Source organism: Adiantum capillus-veneris, chromosome 20 (genome assembly GCF_014529385.1).
Source record: "Adiantum capillus-veneris isolate H3 chromosome 20, ASM1452938v2, whole genome shotgun sequence".
NCBI classification, from domain to species: Eukaryota; Viridiplantae; Streptophyta; class Polypodiopsida; order Polypodiales; family Pteridaceae; genus Adiantum; species Adiantum capillus-veneris.
Genome location: NC_140950.1, coordinates 64128452 through 64140712, shown reverse-complemented (window position 1 = coordinate 64140712; position 12261 = coordinate 64128452). Strand labels below are relative to the sequence as shown.

The 12261-nt window shown below is 41.8% G+C and overlaps 1 protein-coding gene across 2 annotated transcripts in view; it reads left to right on the top strand.

Moving 5' to 3' along the window:
- The first annotated feature begins 3497 nt into the window (after nt 1-3497).
- Nucleotides 3498-12261, top strand: part of LOC147432620 (uncharacterized) — a 63629-nt gene continuing 54865 nt past the window's right edge. For both annotated transcript variants that reach the window (XM_086491613.1, XM_086491612.1), the window contains exon 1: nt 3498-3622. In XM_086491613.1, coding sequence (XP_086347739.1) covers nt 3553-3622 — 70 coding nt within the window. In that variant the 5' untranslated portion in view covers nt 3498-3552. The remainder of the gene's footprint in view (nt 3623-12261) is intronic.

Here is a 12261-nt window from a genome sequence, read left to right as displayed (position 1 = left end):
TATAGATATATTAGGGTCAAGAGTAGAGTCTAATGTACAAGCCAAATAATGAAAACATGCTCTAGGTGCATCATCGGCTTGAGCTGAGGAATTGTACACCTTGTTTTTCGGTGGTGAGTTTCATTGCACATTCTTTGTTGAATTAATATATAATCTCCACTCACAATTGTGAGTATGGGAAACGAAAAAGATAAGTAGATTTGAATCATGGTTGAGAATGCTAATCAAGAGAATTTGAGCTTTTTTGGATTTTTAAAACAAGCCTTAAAGAAGGAGAGAGTTCAGCCTACATTTGGCTTTGGCATGTGAAGCATCATTGAATTATTGAAATATTTATTGGTATTTTAGTTTGTTCCTTTTATTTTTTCCGGCATAGCAGAGTCCAAAGACATAGTATTCCCTAAACTATTTGAATAAACTAAAGATTTAAAACTTAAATATTATTCCAAGAGATTATAGTGTTGGCTCAGAAATAAAATTGTTTGATTAGACTATGCACTCTTTGAAAAAATATAACTTTTCCTCACTCTTACCTAGGCAAGTTTTATCGTTCTTATGAAATTTGTATGTAGGCTTTGGATTGCTACCTCAATTTCCACTCACAATCTCTAGAAACAAATAGACTTGCCAAACCTATTTTGAGTGCATGCGCTTGATTGATTTGATTAGGTTAAAGACCATTCAAACTCCATTAACACTTTTGCAAAAGCTTGATGGTGTACTATTTTAATGTTGCAAAAATACACAAATCCTTTATAAAATAGTTTTTTAAAAATATTTTTTAATCTCAATTGTTGGACCTTCTCTAATATAAAAACTTTGCAATTGGTGAATTGTACTCCACATTAGAGGGCCTCATGAACCTTTCAACTCATGTTTTAAAATGCCAACGTGATCCTTCACCTTGTTTAACAACTGTCAACTCATGGCTTGTCTTGAAACTTTTAAACACAATTAATAATTTAATAAACACATGTTGAACTACACAATTATAATTTAATGGACACGCGTCGAACTTCAAAATGCAATGAATAAAAACTTTGAGAACGATATTTTTGTTTCACGGTCACTTATTACACATGGCAATATGTAACTTCTATACGTAGACAACAAACACAGACACATACAGAAATGAAGAAAACAATGTTTAAAAGAGTATATTGTATCGCATGAGTTACCTAGATATGATTATTAATACATAAAAATGAATACTTTTGGTATACATTAGAGGGGGGTGGATTTTTAAAAATAGGCCCACAATGTATATGTAACATGTATATTAGGGCATTCTTAATAATCTCTAGAATGCATGCTATACATGGAGCTTTAAATTAGTGATTGCCCCAAGGTCAACACACATTAATCAAATTCTCACCCAAAAAATACCGTAGTCGATTAGAAATGAATCATTGTTTAATACACAATTTCATAGCATACCCCCAAGTTTAAAAGCAATTTAGTGCTTGCTATCGAACACATGTGACAGTCACATCATGATCCAAAAAAATTTCAAGGGTCAAAACTTGTAAGAGAGGAAGATTGTGAGTCACATGTAGAATAGGAAGATTGCCTCGAAACCCAAGCATAGCAAACTTATGTGAAAAGAATAATGTAAACGTCAATAAAGAGGTAATTATAAACTGTAAGCATTGTCATTAATCTTTTGAATGATATGAGCGTAGATTCTATGCCCTTAAATAGTTACAATAAATTAAAAATAATCACAATAACTAACCATACTCCAAATCTATGAGCTAAGGAATCGAAGCACATATCATGACAAAGCCATAGCATATACAAACTACTCTATCATAAAACTAACATTATTGTTGTAAGGGCAACATTGGCATACCCCTTTCGGCATAAATATCTTAGTCCAATTGAAATAAATCTTCCCGAGTCACATGAGCTGATAAAATTTTGGGAGCATTGTTTTAGCGAAACTCACAATTGTGACTGAATTATATTGAACAACCCAAAAAATGACAAGGTCTTGTCATGCTCTTGTTGAGCCATGACATCATCCAAGGACTATAATTACATCGGTTATCAGGCCAGCCACCCCCACCAACTTGACGCCTCCTCCTCGATATACAAAGTCCAAAAATTTGTCCTTATGAAATCTTTTATTTACCCATGGCCAAGATTTTCCCCCGTCCTAGGCATTCCATCTGCTGACAGCAAGGCACAACTAGTCCTAGATCAATCCTCCGAGTGTTGCTTGCGCCCGAGCGTCTATATTAGCACTTTGCTTTCTTGAGTAATTTCTGCGAAGCTTGCCACCTCCAAACCTCCTTCAAATACACGGCGGTTTCTTGTTTGCCATACATTATGTAAGAAGAAGTATCTGGCGATTTGAGTGCTAAAAATAAAAAATAAAAAATAATTTTTTTTGGGAGCATTTCCTTTGTACAAGCCTGCTTTCCTTTAAAAAAATGAAGGAGAGCCAAAGAAAACTAGTAAGGTGTATAAATGTCATAAAGATAATTAAAGAAATATTAGTTTCCCAAACCAAATTTGCAACAGAGTAAAGCAAGCTATCTAAGAATGAGCAATAAGTTAGAATAGATTGAATAAAAACGCAATGTGGCTTGCCCATAGTGGATTTGTGGTGGGCATCATGATTTGATCACTTGTTTCTCTTTGTCTTTCATATTTCTTCCTTAAATTGTTTTTGGTTTTCTTGTGTGATATATTGAGCAAAGCAAGCATCTCCCTAAATTCTTTGTAAGAGTGCTATCATGTATACTAAATAGTGATGGTTTTGGGGAAGCATGCTACTTTCAAGGATAGTTCTATTCCATACCATATAAATCTCAAAAAATAGGTGCATTTTAAAAAGTAGAAGGTGGCCAAACCACCCTCTCCACTCTAGAACCACAACCGCAACTAGTTGTTCTGATAAGGAAGTTATGTAGATGTTCGCTTCAAGTGTGAGGGTATGTTGGCTCGTCTTATAAGTCTTATACGTTGACATGCAGGCTAGAGAATTTGTGAGAACTCACAAAGGCTTACCTGTAGTGGAGAGAGAGAGAGAGAGAGAGAGAGAGAGAGAGAGAGAGAGAGAGAGAGAGAGAGAGAGAGAGAGAGAGAGAGAGAGAGAGAGAGAGAGAATCTTTAGACAAAATACCTCCAACTATAGCACACAATGGAAATGACTTACATTTGACCATATGTTACAAAGGCTTGCAGGCCCATGCACCGCAAAGACAAAGAATTGGGTGATGGATCGAGGAGCCGGTTTAGGGATGCTCAAATTATACGGACCGATTTAAATTCTAATCTTCACATTTCAATCTTGTACATATTCCATGATTTTGAATCAAAATTATGTCAAAAAAAATATCACTTGAAATTCTTTGAGTACAAAATGTCTACCTCATCAAGTATGTCAAATAATACCATGGATTTATTCAAATGCTCGCCTATGGGTTGGCGCTCTAAAATGCCTGTTAATATTTCTGTCATTTACCCCATGTATTTTTATACTTCCGCAAAAACAAGGGGTAAAACAGAGAAAGCAGCGCTGCTACGAGTTTTTCTTGGCTTGCAATGCCCTCCGGACCCAAGAAGCGCAAGGCCGCAAAGAAGGCGCGGCAAGCTGCAACCGCCTCGGCATCAGGTACTCGAGCTATTCTGCGGATGTTCGCAAATATATGAGAGAGAGAGAGAGAGAGAGAGAGAGAGAGAGAGAGAGAACCATTGGATGGTAAGTGATACTATTGTGACCGGTTCTCTACTAGCCTTTTTGACAGAGAAATGTGTTTAGTGATCTTTTATGTGTGTCTTGGGCTTGCTTTGTGGCCCCTGCCTGTAGTCGTATAAGCGTAGAGCCTGTTCAATCTTGGTGCACATCTTCAAGGCTATTTTTAGTTTTATCTTGAAGCTATTTTAAGATAGCGCTCTCTCTCTCTCTCTCTCTCTCTCTCTCTCTCTCTCTCTCTCTCTCTCTCTCTCTCTGCGCGCGCAGGCGGTACTGCCGTCGTTGGCTCGATAGTGACGACCACTTGTTATATTTAAAATATGCTTAGCTGCATGGTCTCAGTTATCATGCACTGTGCAATCAAGCTGGTAATCAAATACTGGATGAACATGAGGGTGGTTTTGAATACACGCATGAGCGGTAGGCACAGGCACTAATTACTCATGCATGTGAGCGCACAAGTTGGACTAGTCAATTATTGCACAAGATGACTAATAAAAAACAAAACACTTCAAAAATGAAAAAGATGGACTAGTTAAAAGTAAAAGATGGAGGACAGAAATTACACTCTTCACATACACACATAATAGAAAGGGGATAAAGCAATTCTATCTGCACCTCTTTAGGTGCAGTCATTGGAGGTTAACCCCCCCCCCCCCCCCCCCGGCAATGTGTGGGTGGCAATCTTTACCAAAGTTCATCAACAGCCCAATTCTACATTCCAATCTTCCTTTCTAATACACTAGAGTGCCTCCATTTTCCTTTGAAAGTTTCATGGAAAACAGAGACCTATATGCACTTCACGTGTTTCATGTTGCAAAGGTTCTTGTGCTGGAATACCTCCAGCTCCTTGAGGAAATCCCCACAATATTCCATTGACCTCCCTTTGTTGCCTCATCATGCATGGCCTTGGTGTTGAAATATGTGGTGCCCCATATGGTTAGCTCCCCTAATGCTCTTATATTTGCATATGTTCATAAAACGTTTTGTGTCAATTCTTTAGTAGTTTACCCAATATATATATGAATGAAAGGCAAGGCTGTTCAATGAAAACTAAGGAGAAAAAGGAAGTCCAGTTCAATATGAGTAAAATTCCAATGAAGTGTTAAGAAAATACATGTGGCATAACTTAATGAAAAGCAATTCAAGTTTCTGAATGTGCATAACTTCTCTTAGAGAAGTGTATATCTTTTCAGTCTCTTGGGCAGTCCTAGAGCGTGTAGTGCTACCTGAGTGGCTGATGTGTGCATAATGGTGGAGATGCGTGTACCCGGAGAATATTGTGCGTAGTGAGGACTTGAATAGTTCTGCAACTCTTCGCCACGCCTCTTCCCAAGCGGCAGCAGCAACACTGTTCTACTCCCCAAACATCAGCAAATCGGCAGCGCTTGGCTTCAAATTTTTACGCTGGCTGCAATCTGCAACCTTTTGCTGGCTAATATACTCGTTAACAAACGATAGCTCATTTATAAAATGGAGGGGTGGACCAAATTCCGGGCGGCCTATGGCCACTTGAACTTTATTAAAATCATTCACCTTAACTGTGGATATTGCATCGTTTTAATTACGTACAGCCACCAATAGCACAACCCATTGTCTGGTGCTCAGTTTCCCTTGCATTCTTTCGCGGTGGCTCATGGCCGAGGAGGACTTTGAAGTGATTCTGCCTTTCCTCTCTTACATTGACGAAGTCTCGGAGGAAATCCTTCTTAAAAATCCTCCTCCCCTCGAAATTATCACAATACCCGATACTCCCGAACCCGAAATTATTGAGATTCTAGATTCTTTTGCGCCGGAACCCACCGAAATACCTGTCCCAATTTCGCCCTTTCCTGCAGAGAATCCGTCTCCCACGTACTCTCCCGAACTCCCTAATCCTTCAGGAAGAGAGTACCTATACATCTCGCAACGCCGTTTCGGGTTCCAGAGGTGGTTAGTTTGGCAGATTACCATTCGGTGCGAGCAGACAGAGCTACCACACTACGAGTTCATTTTGACTTGTTTCCCATTCGTCGCACACCACATTCCAACTTGTTACGTGGATAACCTCTCCGAGATCCAGACTTCCCACACATTGATTCCTTTCCACGCAGAGAAAGTCGTGCCAGATTACACTTCACTGACTCTAGAGCTCGACGAGATCGAGGATTTCACGGAGGACGACCCGGCATTCGCCGAGTTCGCGGAGCCACTACACACACCGTCTACTTTGCCTACAGGTTGGTCTTTTCTAGCCTTGCCTCGCTACGAGCAGTGAGCTCGTCATGACTCGGAACAGGGCAGGAATAGGTGGACGGAGCCGCACTCTTGGCCTCTATTCAACAACAATTTGAGGCCCAAGCTTCACGACAGGCCCAATTCGAGTCCATGCTCCAGTCCTTATCAAATGAAGTCAAAGCCCTGACACAGCCGACAACTCAGTAGGATACCAGTTCTACATTATCAATGTGCGGCAAAGATCAACCCATGCCAGATCCACCTAATGAGGTTAATAATCTTACTCTTAAATATTTATTTCGATTAATTACGGAATCTAATAAAAAACAAGTGGACATAAAACCCGCGGAACCTTATGATGGTTGTTGCAATAAGCGGGTGATTGATCAATGGATATTCAAAATGGACAATTATTTCAATAACTTGGATATAATGAAACAAAAAAAAGTAACTTTAGCTACTAGCCTCCTGAAAGACACTGCCTTTCTTTGGTAGCAAAATCGGGTTGCCTTAGGGAAACAAACGCCGATTTGGGCAAAATTCAAGCGCGCAATGTGCAAAGCCTTTGTGCAAGCAAGTTCTGATTTTCATGCACGTTCTGCGCTGCGCCACTTAAAGCAAACAAGCTCTGTGGCTGCTTACATATCTCAGTTCCAACGACTAAACTTGGAGATAATGAGCATTAGTCTCGACGATAAATTGCACTTTTTTGTCGATGGACTTGAGCCCACCCTGCGCGATGATGTACACAAGGAAAACCCCCCTACAGTTGAGGATGCCATTTTGTATGTGGAACGGCTAGGAAACTTTCATAGAGACCACTTCCGCTTGGTCGAGCCGATGATCGTCCATTTGGTCGCGGATCCCGTGCCCCTTTTCGAAACCATCGTGACGTCTCTTATTCAGGCAATAGATCACACAGTGGTTCTAATGTTTCACAGTCTTAATCAACTGCTAATTCTTTGTCCCGATCTAGTGTTTGGAGTCCGAGAGCGCATAACAATAGACCAAATTTTCAAAATGATCGGTCTAATTTCAATCGATGTTGTCAAGGCCGACAATCTTTTCGGCAAAATTCTTATCAGGACAGACGTTCGTATAGAAATCAAGCGTCAACTTCTGCCGCTCCTCCACAACAGTTCAGTTCGCAACCGTCCAAAGATGGATTATGTACACTTTGCGGTGGACCTCATCGATGGTTCCAATGTGATAAGTAGCCTCAATCGTCTAATCTGCGACGAAACGGAAATGGAGAGACATCTGTAGTGTTATCTTTTAATTCTGACCAATCTGCAGATTCTACTTCACAGCAAGACATATGGAAACGTGTTAATACAATACGGGTTTCCAAGGTGGCTACATTTTTAATAAAAAATGCCAAGAATACTATGCCTATACCGAGCAACTTGTCTAATGAAGTCTTAAGTCTCCTTGGCTTCATTCATGGCAAACCAAATAACATTTTGGTCGATAGCGGATGTTCCAATAATTTTGTGAGCATCAACATTGTGCATTGACTAAAATTGCCTATTGTCTAGAGTACTCAACCATACAATGTTGGGCTAGCAGATGGTTCATTTTTAACGTGCAACACAATTGTTCAACAGTTTCCCTTTGACGTCCAAGATTATCATGACAGACTTACTTTCGAAGTAATGCCATTATCCACTTATGATATGATTCTTGGCCAATGCTGGTTATATCAATATGATCCTCTGATCAGCTTCCGAGGACATACTTTAACCGTTTACAAGGATGGGCGGCTTATGACTTTGAATGGCTTATTTCGCGTACAACCGGTGACTGTTGTTTCTGCACTACAAGTTAAACGGATGGTACGAAAAGCTGAGAACTTCACAGCACTTTTAATGATACGTAGCATTGAAGATTTCGCAACTAATACAATTCAATTCAAACCAGTATCAAAGCCAGCAGATTATGTAACAGACTTGGACATTCCAAGTCAAGAATCTACCACGACAGCACCAAATAACTGCTTCAAAACAGTTCACTGTTCACAATTGTTTCAACACTAGCCCGACGGAGTTCCGTGCCTAGAGATATTGGCCCCAAAGACTGGCGCCCCTTTCGATATTTCTTTTTGCATTAATTTGAGTTCAAAGTACAAAAGTGCGGGCAAGCACTCACACTCAGACTGTGCGTCCAGCTGCTCTGAGAAGTGGGAAGCCTGCCCATTTATTTAAAGGGTTTACAAGGGATGCCAAAAGCAGAGCCCCAAAAGCTATACATCAAAAGCTTTCAAAAATAATGCTATCTCTCTCTTGCTTATTGCGTAGAAAAAGCAAAATCAAAGGCTGCTGTTGTCTTGTCGTAAACAGCGCCGCAAAAAGCGGGTTTCCGTATAGCAGTGCCACGTGGCTGATTTTCCGCGAAGTGTGCCGCGTTTTCCGGGGCTGCCGTATTGCCATGCCACCTCAGTATTTCAGCCAGGTTCTCCGAGGGTATGCCAGCCGGGGGTGGGTCTTTGTGTGCACTGGGTAGCCACATCACCAGTTTGTGACATACCCCCCTCTTGAAAGCATTGTAATCGCCCTTGATTACGCCTGCAAAACAGATAGAAATCATAAACTGCCTTAGCAGACATTGACTGTTAGTACCTACGTACTAGGAACACACATCTAGCACATGTACCAATCAACAGTCACATCACACGACATCACATGACATTCAACATTCATTCGGATCTTAGACCATGATTTATCGGCAATGTAGCTAGCAATCGCATCTAGATCCAGTGATGGCCGATTGACTAACCCCTATTGAAACCATGTCTATTCAAGATCAATTAGACCAAAATGCTGTAGTCATTTCGTTTATCAGTTCCTGCACTTACAAACAAGTCAAGAACAAATCATTTTCATATTCAGGAATTCCATTTCATAAAGTCATACAACAGAATACTATCAGCTCTTAGTATCCCTGAAGCTCAAAGAGACATCAGTGACTCTAGTATACAAAAATCAAGGCATCTGTTGACAAAGGAGCGGAGTAACTCCCCTCTTGTGCATCCCACTGCACCAGATCTCCGGCCAAGCTAAATTCTGGGTTCCATTTGGAGTAGACTATGCTAAACCAAAAGCTTCGAGGTAAAGTTTTGCAATCTGAGGAGTATCTGCTAGGTCCTCCTCCTCCATCCACTTCGCATCCAATGCAGCATAGTTCTTGAACTTAACCAAGAACCGCCTTCGGACTTTACCTTTATTCTTTGTGTCCTTATGTGCCAAAATCTGTTCAGGAACAAAGATCTCCTCGTTTTCTTCCACTTCGGGTTGCTCATCAGGCTCCCCATTATCAGGCACATCACCTTTAAAAGGTTTCAAGAGACTCGTATGGAATGCATTGTGAATCCTCCAAGTGTCAGGCATTTTTAGTCGGAAGGAGACATCATTGATCTTTTCAGAGATCTGGAAAGGTCTGTAGTATCGCATGCTAAGCTTTGGAAAAAGCCTCTCCTTTCCCTTCTTTCTCAGGCGTGCCTTCTCAAAACGTAAGAGCACCCAATCATCCTCCTTCAATTTCAAATAGCGACGATAGCGATCCGCTGCCTTTTTCTGTCGTTCTTGAGATTTCTGCAAAGCCTCGCGGACCTTGGCAAAAGCTGTGTCTAAGTCTTGCGCATACTCGTCCGCTTCAAAAATGTGCTTAGGAAGGGTGGAACCTTCGCAGCACCTTCAACAATCTCAAATGGTGCCTTCCCCGTCGAAGAGTGTATCGTGTTATTGTAGGCAAATTCCACCAAAGGTAGATACTTTTCCCATTGAGTCTTCTGATCCGAGATATAAGACTTCAATAAAATCTAAAACCACTGAATTGGCAATCTCAGATTGCCCATCAGACTGCGGGTGGAACGATGACGAGAACTGCAACCGCGTGCCAATGTTCTCCCAAATTGCCTTCCAAAACAAACTCGTAAATCTGGGGTCCCTGTCGGAGACAATCGTCTTAGGCATGCCATGTAATGTGAAAATCTGGGCCACAAACAGTCTCGCTAAGTGATCGGCTTGACTGTTTTCTTCACTGGAATGAAATGAGCCTGCTTGCTAAATCTGTCAATAACAGTCCAGATACCATCATGACCACTCTGTGTTCTCGGGAGATCAAAAATGAAATCCATTGCAATACTTTCCCAAGGGCGGTTGGGTATGGGCAAAGGATGCAACAATCCGTATGCTTTATGCCTGTCAAACTTGACCTTCTGGCATACCAAGCAACTGCGCACAAACTCTTCCACATCCTTCTCGAGTCTCGGCCAAAAGAAGTATCTCTCTACCCCTTTCATGGTGGTAGCGATACCGCGGTGACCCGTAAAAGGTGGACAGTGACATTCAGTCATAACCTTTTCCCTCATGTGTACGCACAACATGGTTTTTCTCATCAAGTAGCTATCCCGAATGGAATATCCGGCTACTGTCTCCCCATCTCGTATCCATGTGAAAACGTCTGCAAAATTTGGATCAGTGGCACACTGGTCGACCATATCCTCGAAGCTCCTATGATGTATCGCGGAAATAGCCAGAACCAACGGCTTTCGAGACAAAGCATCTGCCACCACATTCTTCTGTCCCTGAACATGGACAATCTGGAAGTGAAACTGTGACAAGATGTTCGCCCACCGCATCTGCTTTTTCGATAGCTGCTTCTGTGACAAGAAGTAGCGCAAACTTTGATGGTCTGTAAAGACAATAAAATCCGCTCCAAGTAGGTAGTGCCGCCACTGAGTAAGAGCATGGATAAGCGCCAAAATCTCTTTCTCATAAATGTGTGCTGTCATTTTCGGCCTTGAGAACAATCGGCTCTTATAAGCAATGACATGGCCTTCTTGCATTAAGACTGCACCCAGACTACGACCACAAGCATCACAATATACTTCAAAAGACTTCTGCAAGTCCGGCAGAGTCAAAACTGGTCCCGTAGTTAATTTCTCTTTCAAAGTCTGAAAGACAGTCACCTCTGTGGATCCCCACGAGAAATGGACTCCTTTCTGTGTCAAGATATGCAAAGGGGAAGCAACCTCTGCAAACTTTCGAATGGACCGCTTGTAGTACGAACACAGTCCCAAGAAGCTTCTAACTTCATGGACATTCTTCAAATCGGGCCAATCACGGATAGTCTCTATCTTGGCCGGATCCATTTGCACTCCCGCTGCTGAGACAGTGTCCCAAAAAGTGTATCTCTGGTAGGAAAAATTCACTTTTCTTTGCATTAATCACTTACTTGCGATCTCGTAATGCCTGAAAGACCTGAAGCAGATGATCTCTATGTTCTGCCTCATTCTTGGAGAAAACAATGATATCATCAAAGAAAGGGCCAACAAATAGCCTGTACTCTCGAAAAGTCCTATCCATCATCCGGGTAAATATCGCAGGAGCATTGGTTAAGCCAAAAGGCATCACCAAAAACTCAAATAACCCAAAAGTCGTCCGAAATGCTGTCTTGTAGACGTCTCCCGGGGCGATTCTGATCTGATTATATCCACTCTTCAAATCAATCCTGCTAAAGCACGAGGATCCCTGTAATCTGTCGAGTATATCATCGATCCTAGGGATCGGAAATCTATTCTTGATGGTGATTTTGTTGAGAGCTCTATAATCGCTACACATTCTCCAAGATCCGTCTTTCTTCAAAACCAACAACATTGGAGAGCAATACGGTGAAGTACTAGGCTGGACAAGACCCTTTCCAAGAGGTCTTTTACTTGGTTCATAATCTCTTCATTCTGTGCTTGGCTCACACGGTAAGGTGGCCGGTTCGGTGGTGTGCTTCCAGGTATCAGATCAATGGTATAATCTTCAGGACGAGCAGGTGGTAACTCGCTTGGTAGGCCCTCTGAGAAGCAATCGGCGTGAGTGGAGAAATCTTGGCGTTCTTTACCAGGTTTAGACATATTTGTCCTATCCTCATCACCAAACTCTTTCATAAAAAGATCGAGTAAACAAACAGACTGGATTTCATTAATTTAGAAATGGTCGAAGTCGATACAATAGGGACAGACTCGCCCTTCAGTTTAATGTCAAGTACAATGGTTCTGCCCTTCTCTGTAGTCAATGTCGCTTTCCTCGCCCGATAGTCGACCACAGCGTTGTTCTTGTGGTACCAGGGAATTCCCAAGAGAACATCACAGCCTTCCAAAGGCATTATGTAAAAGTCCTCATGCCCCAAATACTCGTGACAATGCAACTGAAGTTTGCCAATGATAGGTGTAATGACTACGTCCCTGCCGGGTGCCGCTAGAACAGCCTCCGCAAGTGGTCCCATCCGATCAGGAGTGATCTCGAGCCCCGCCGCCAATTCCGGTGAAATGAAGTTGGCCTTGGCTCCTC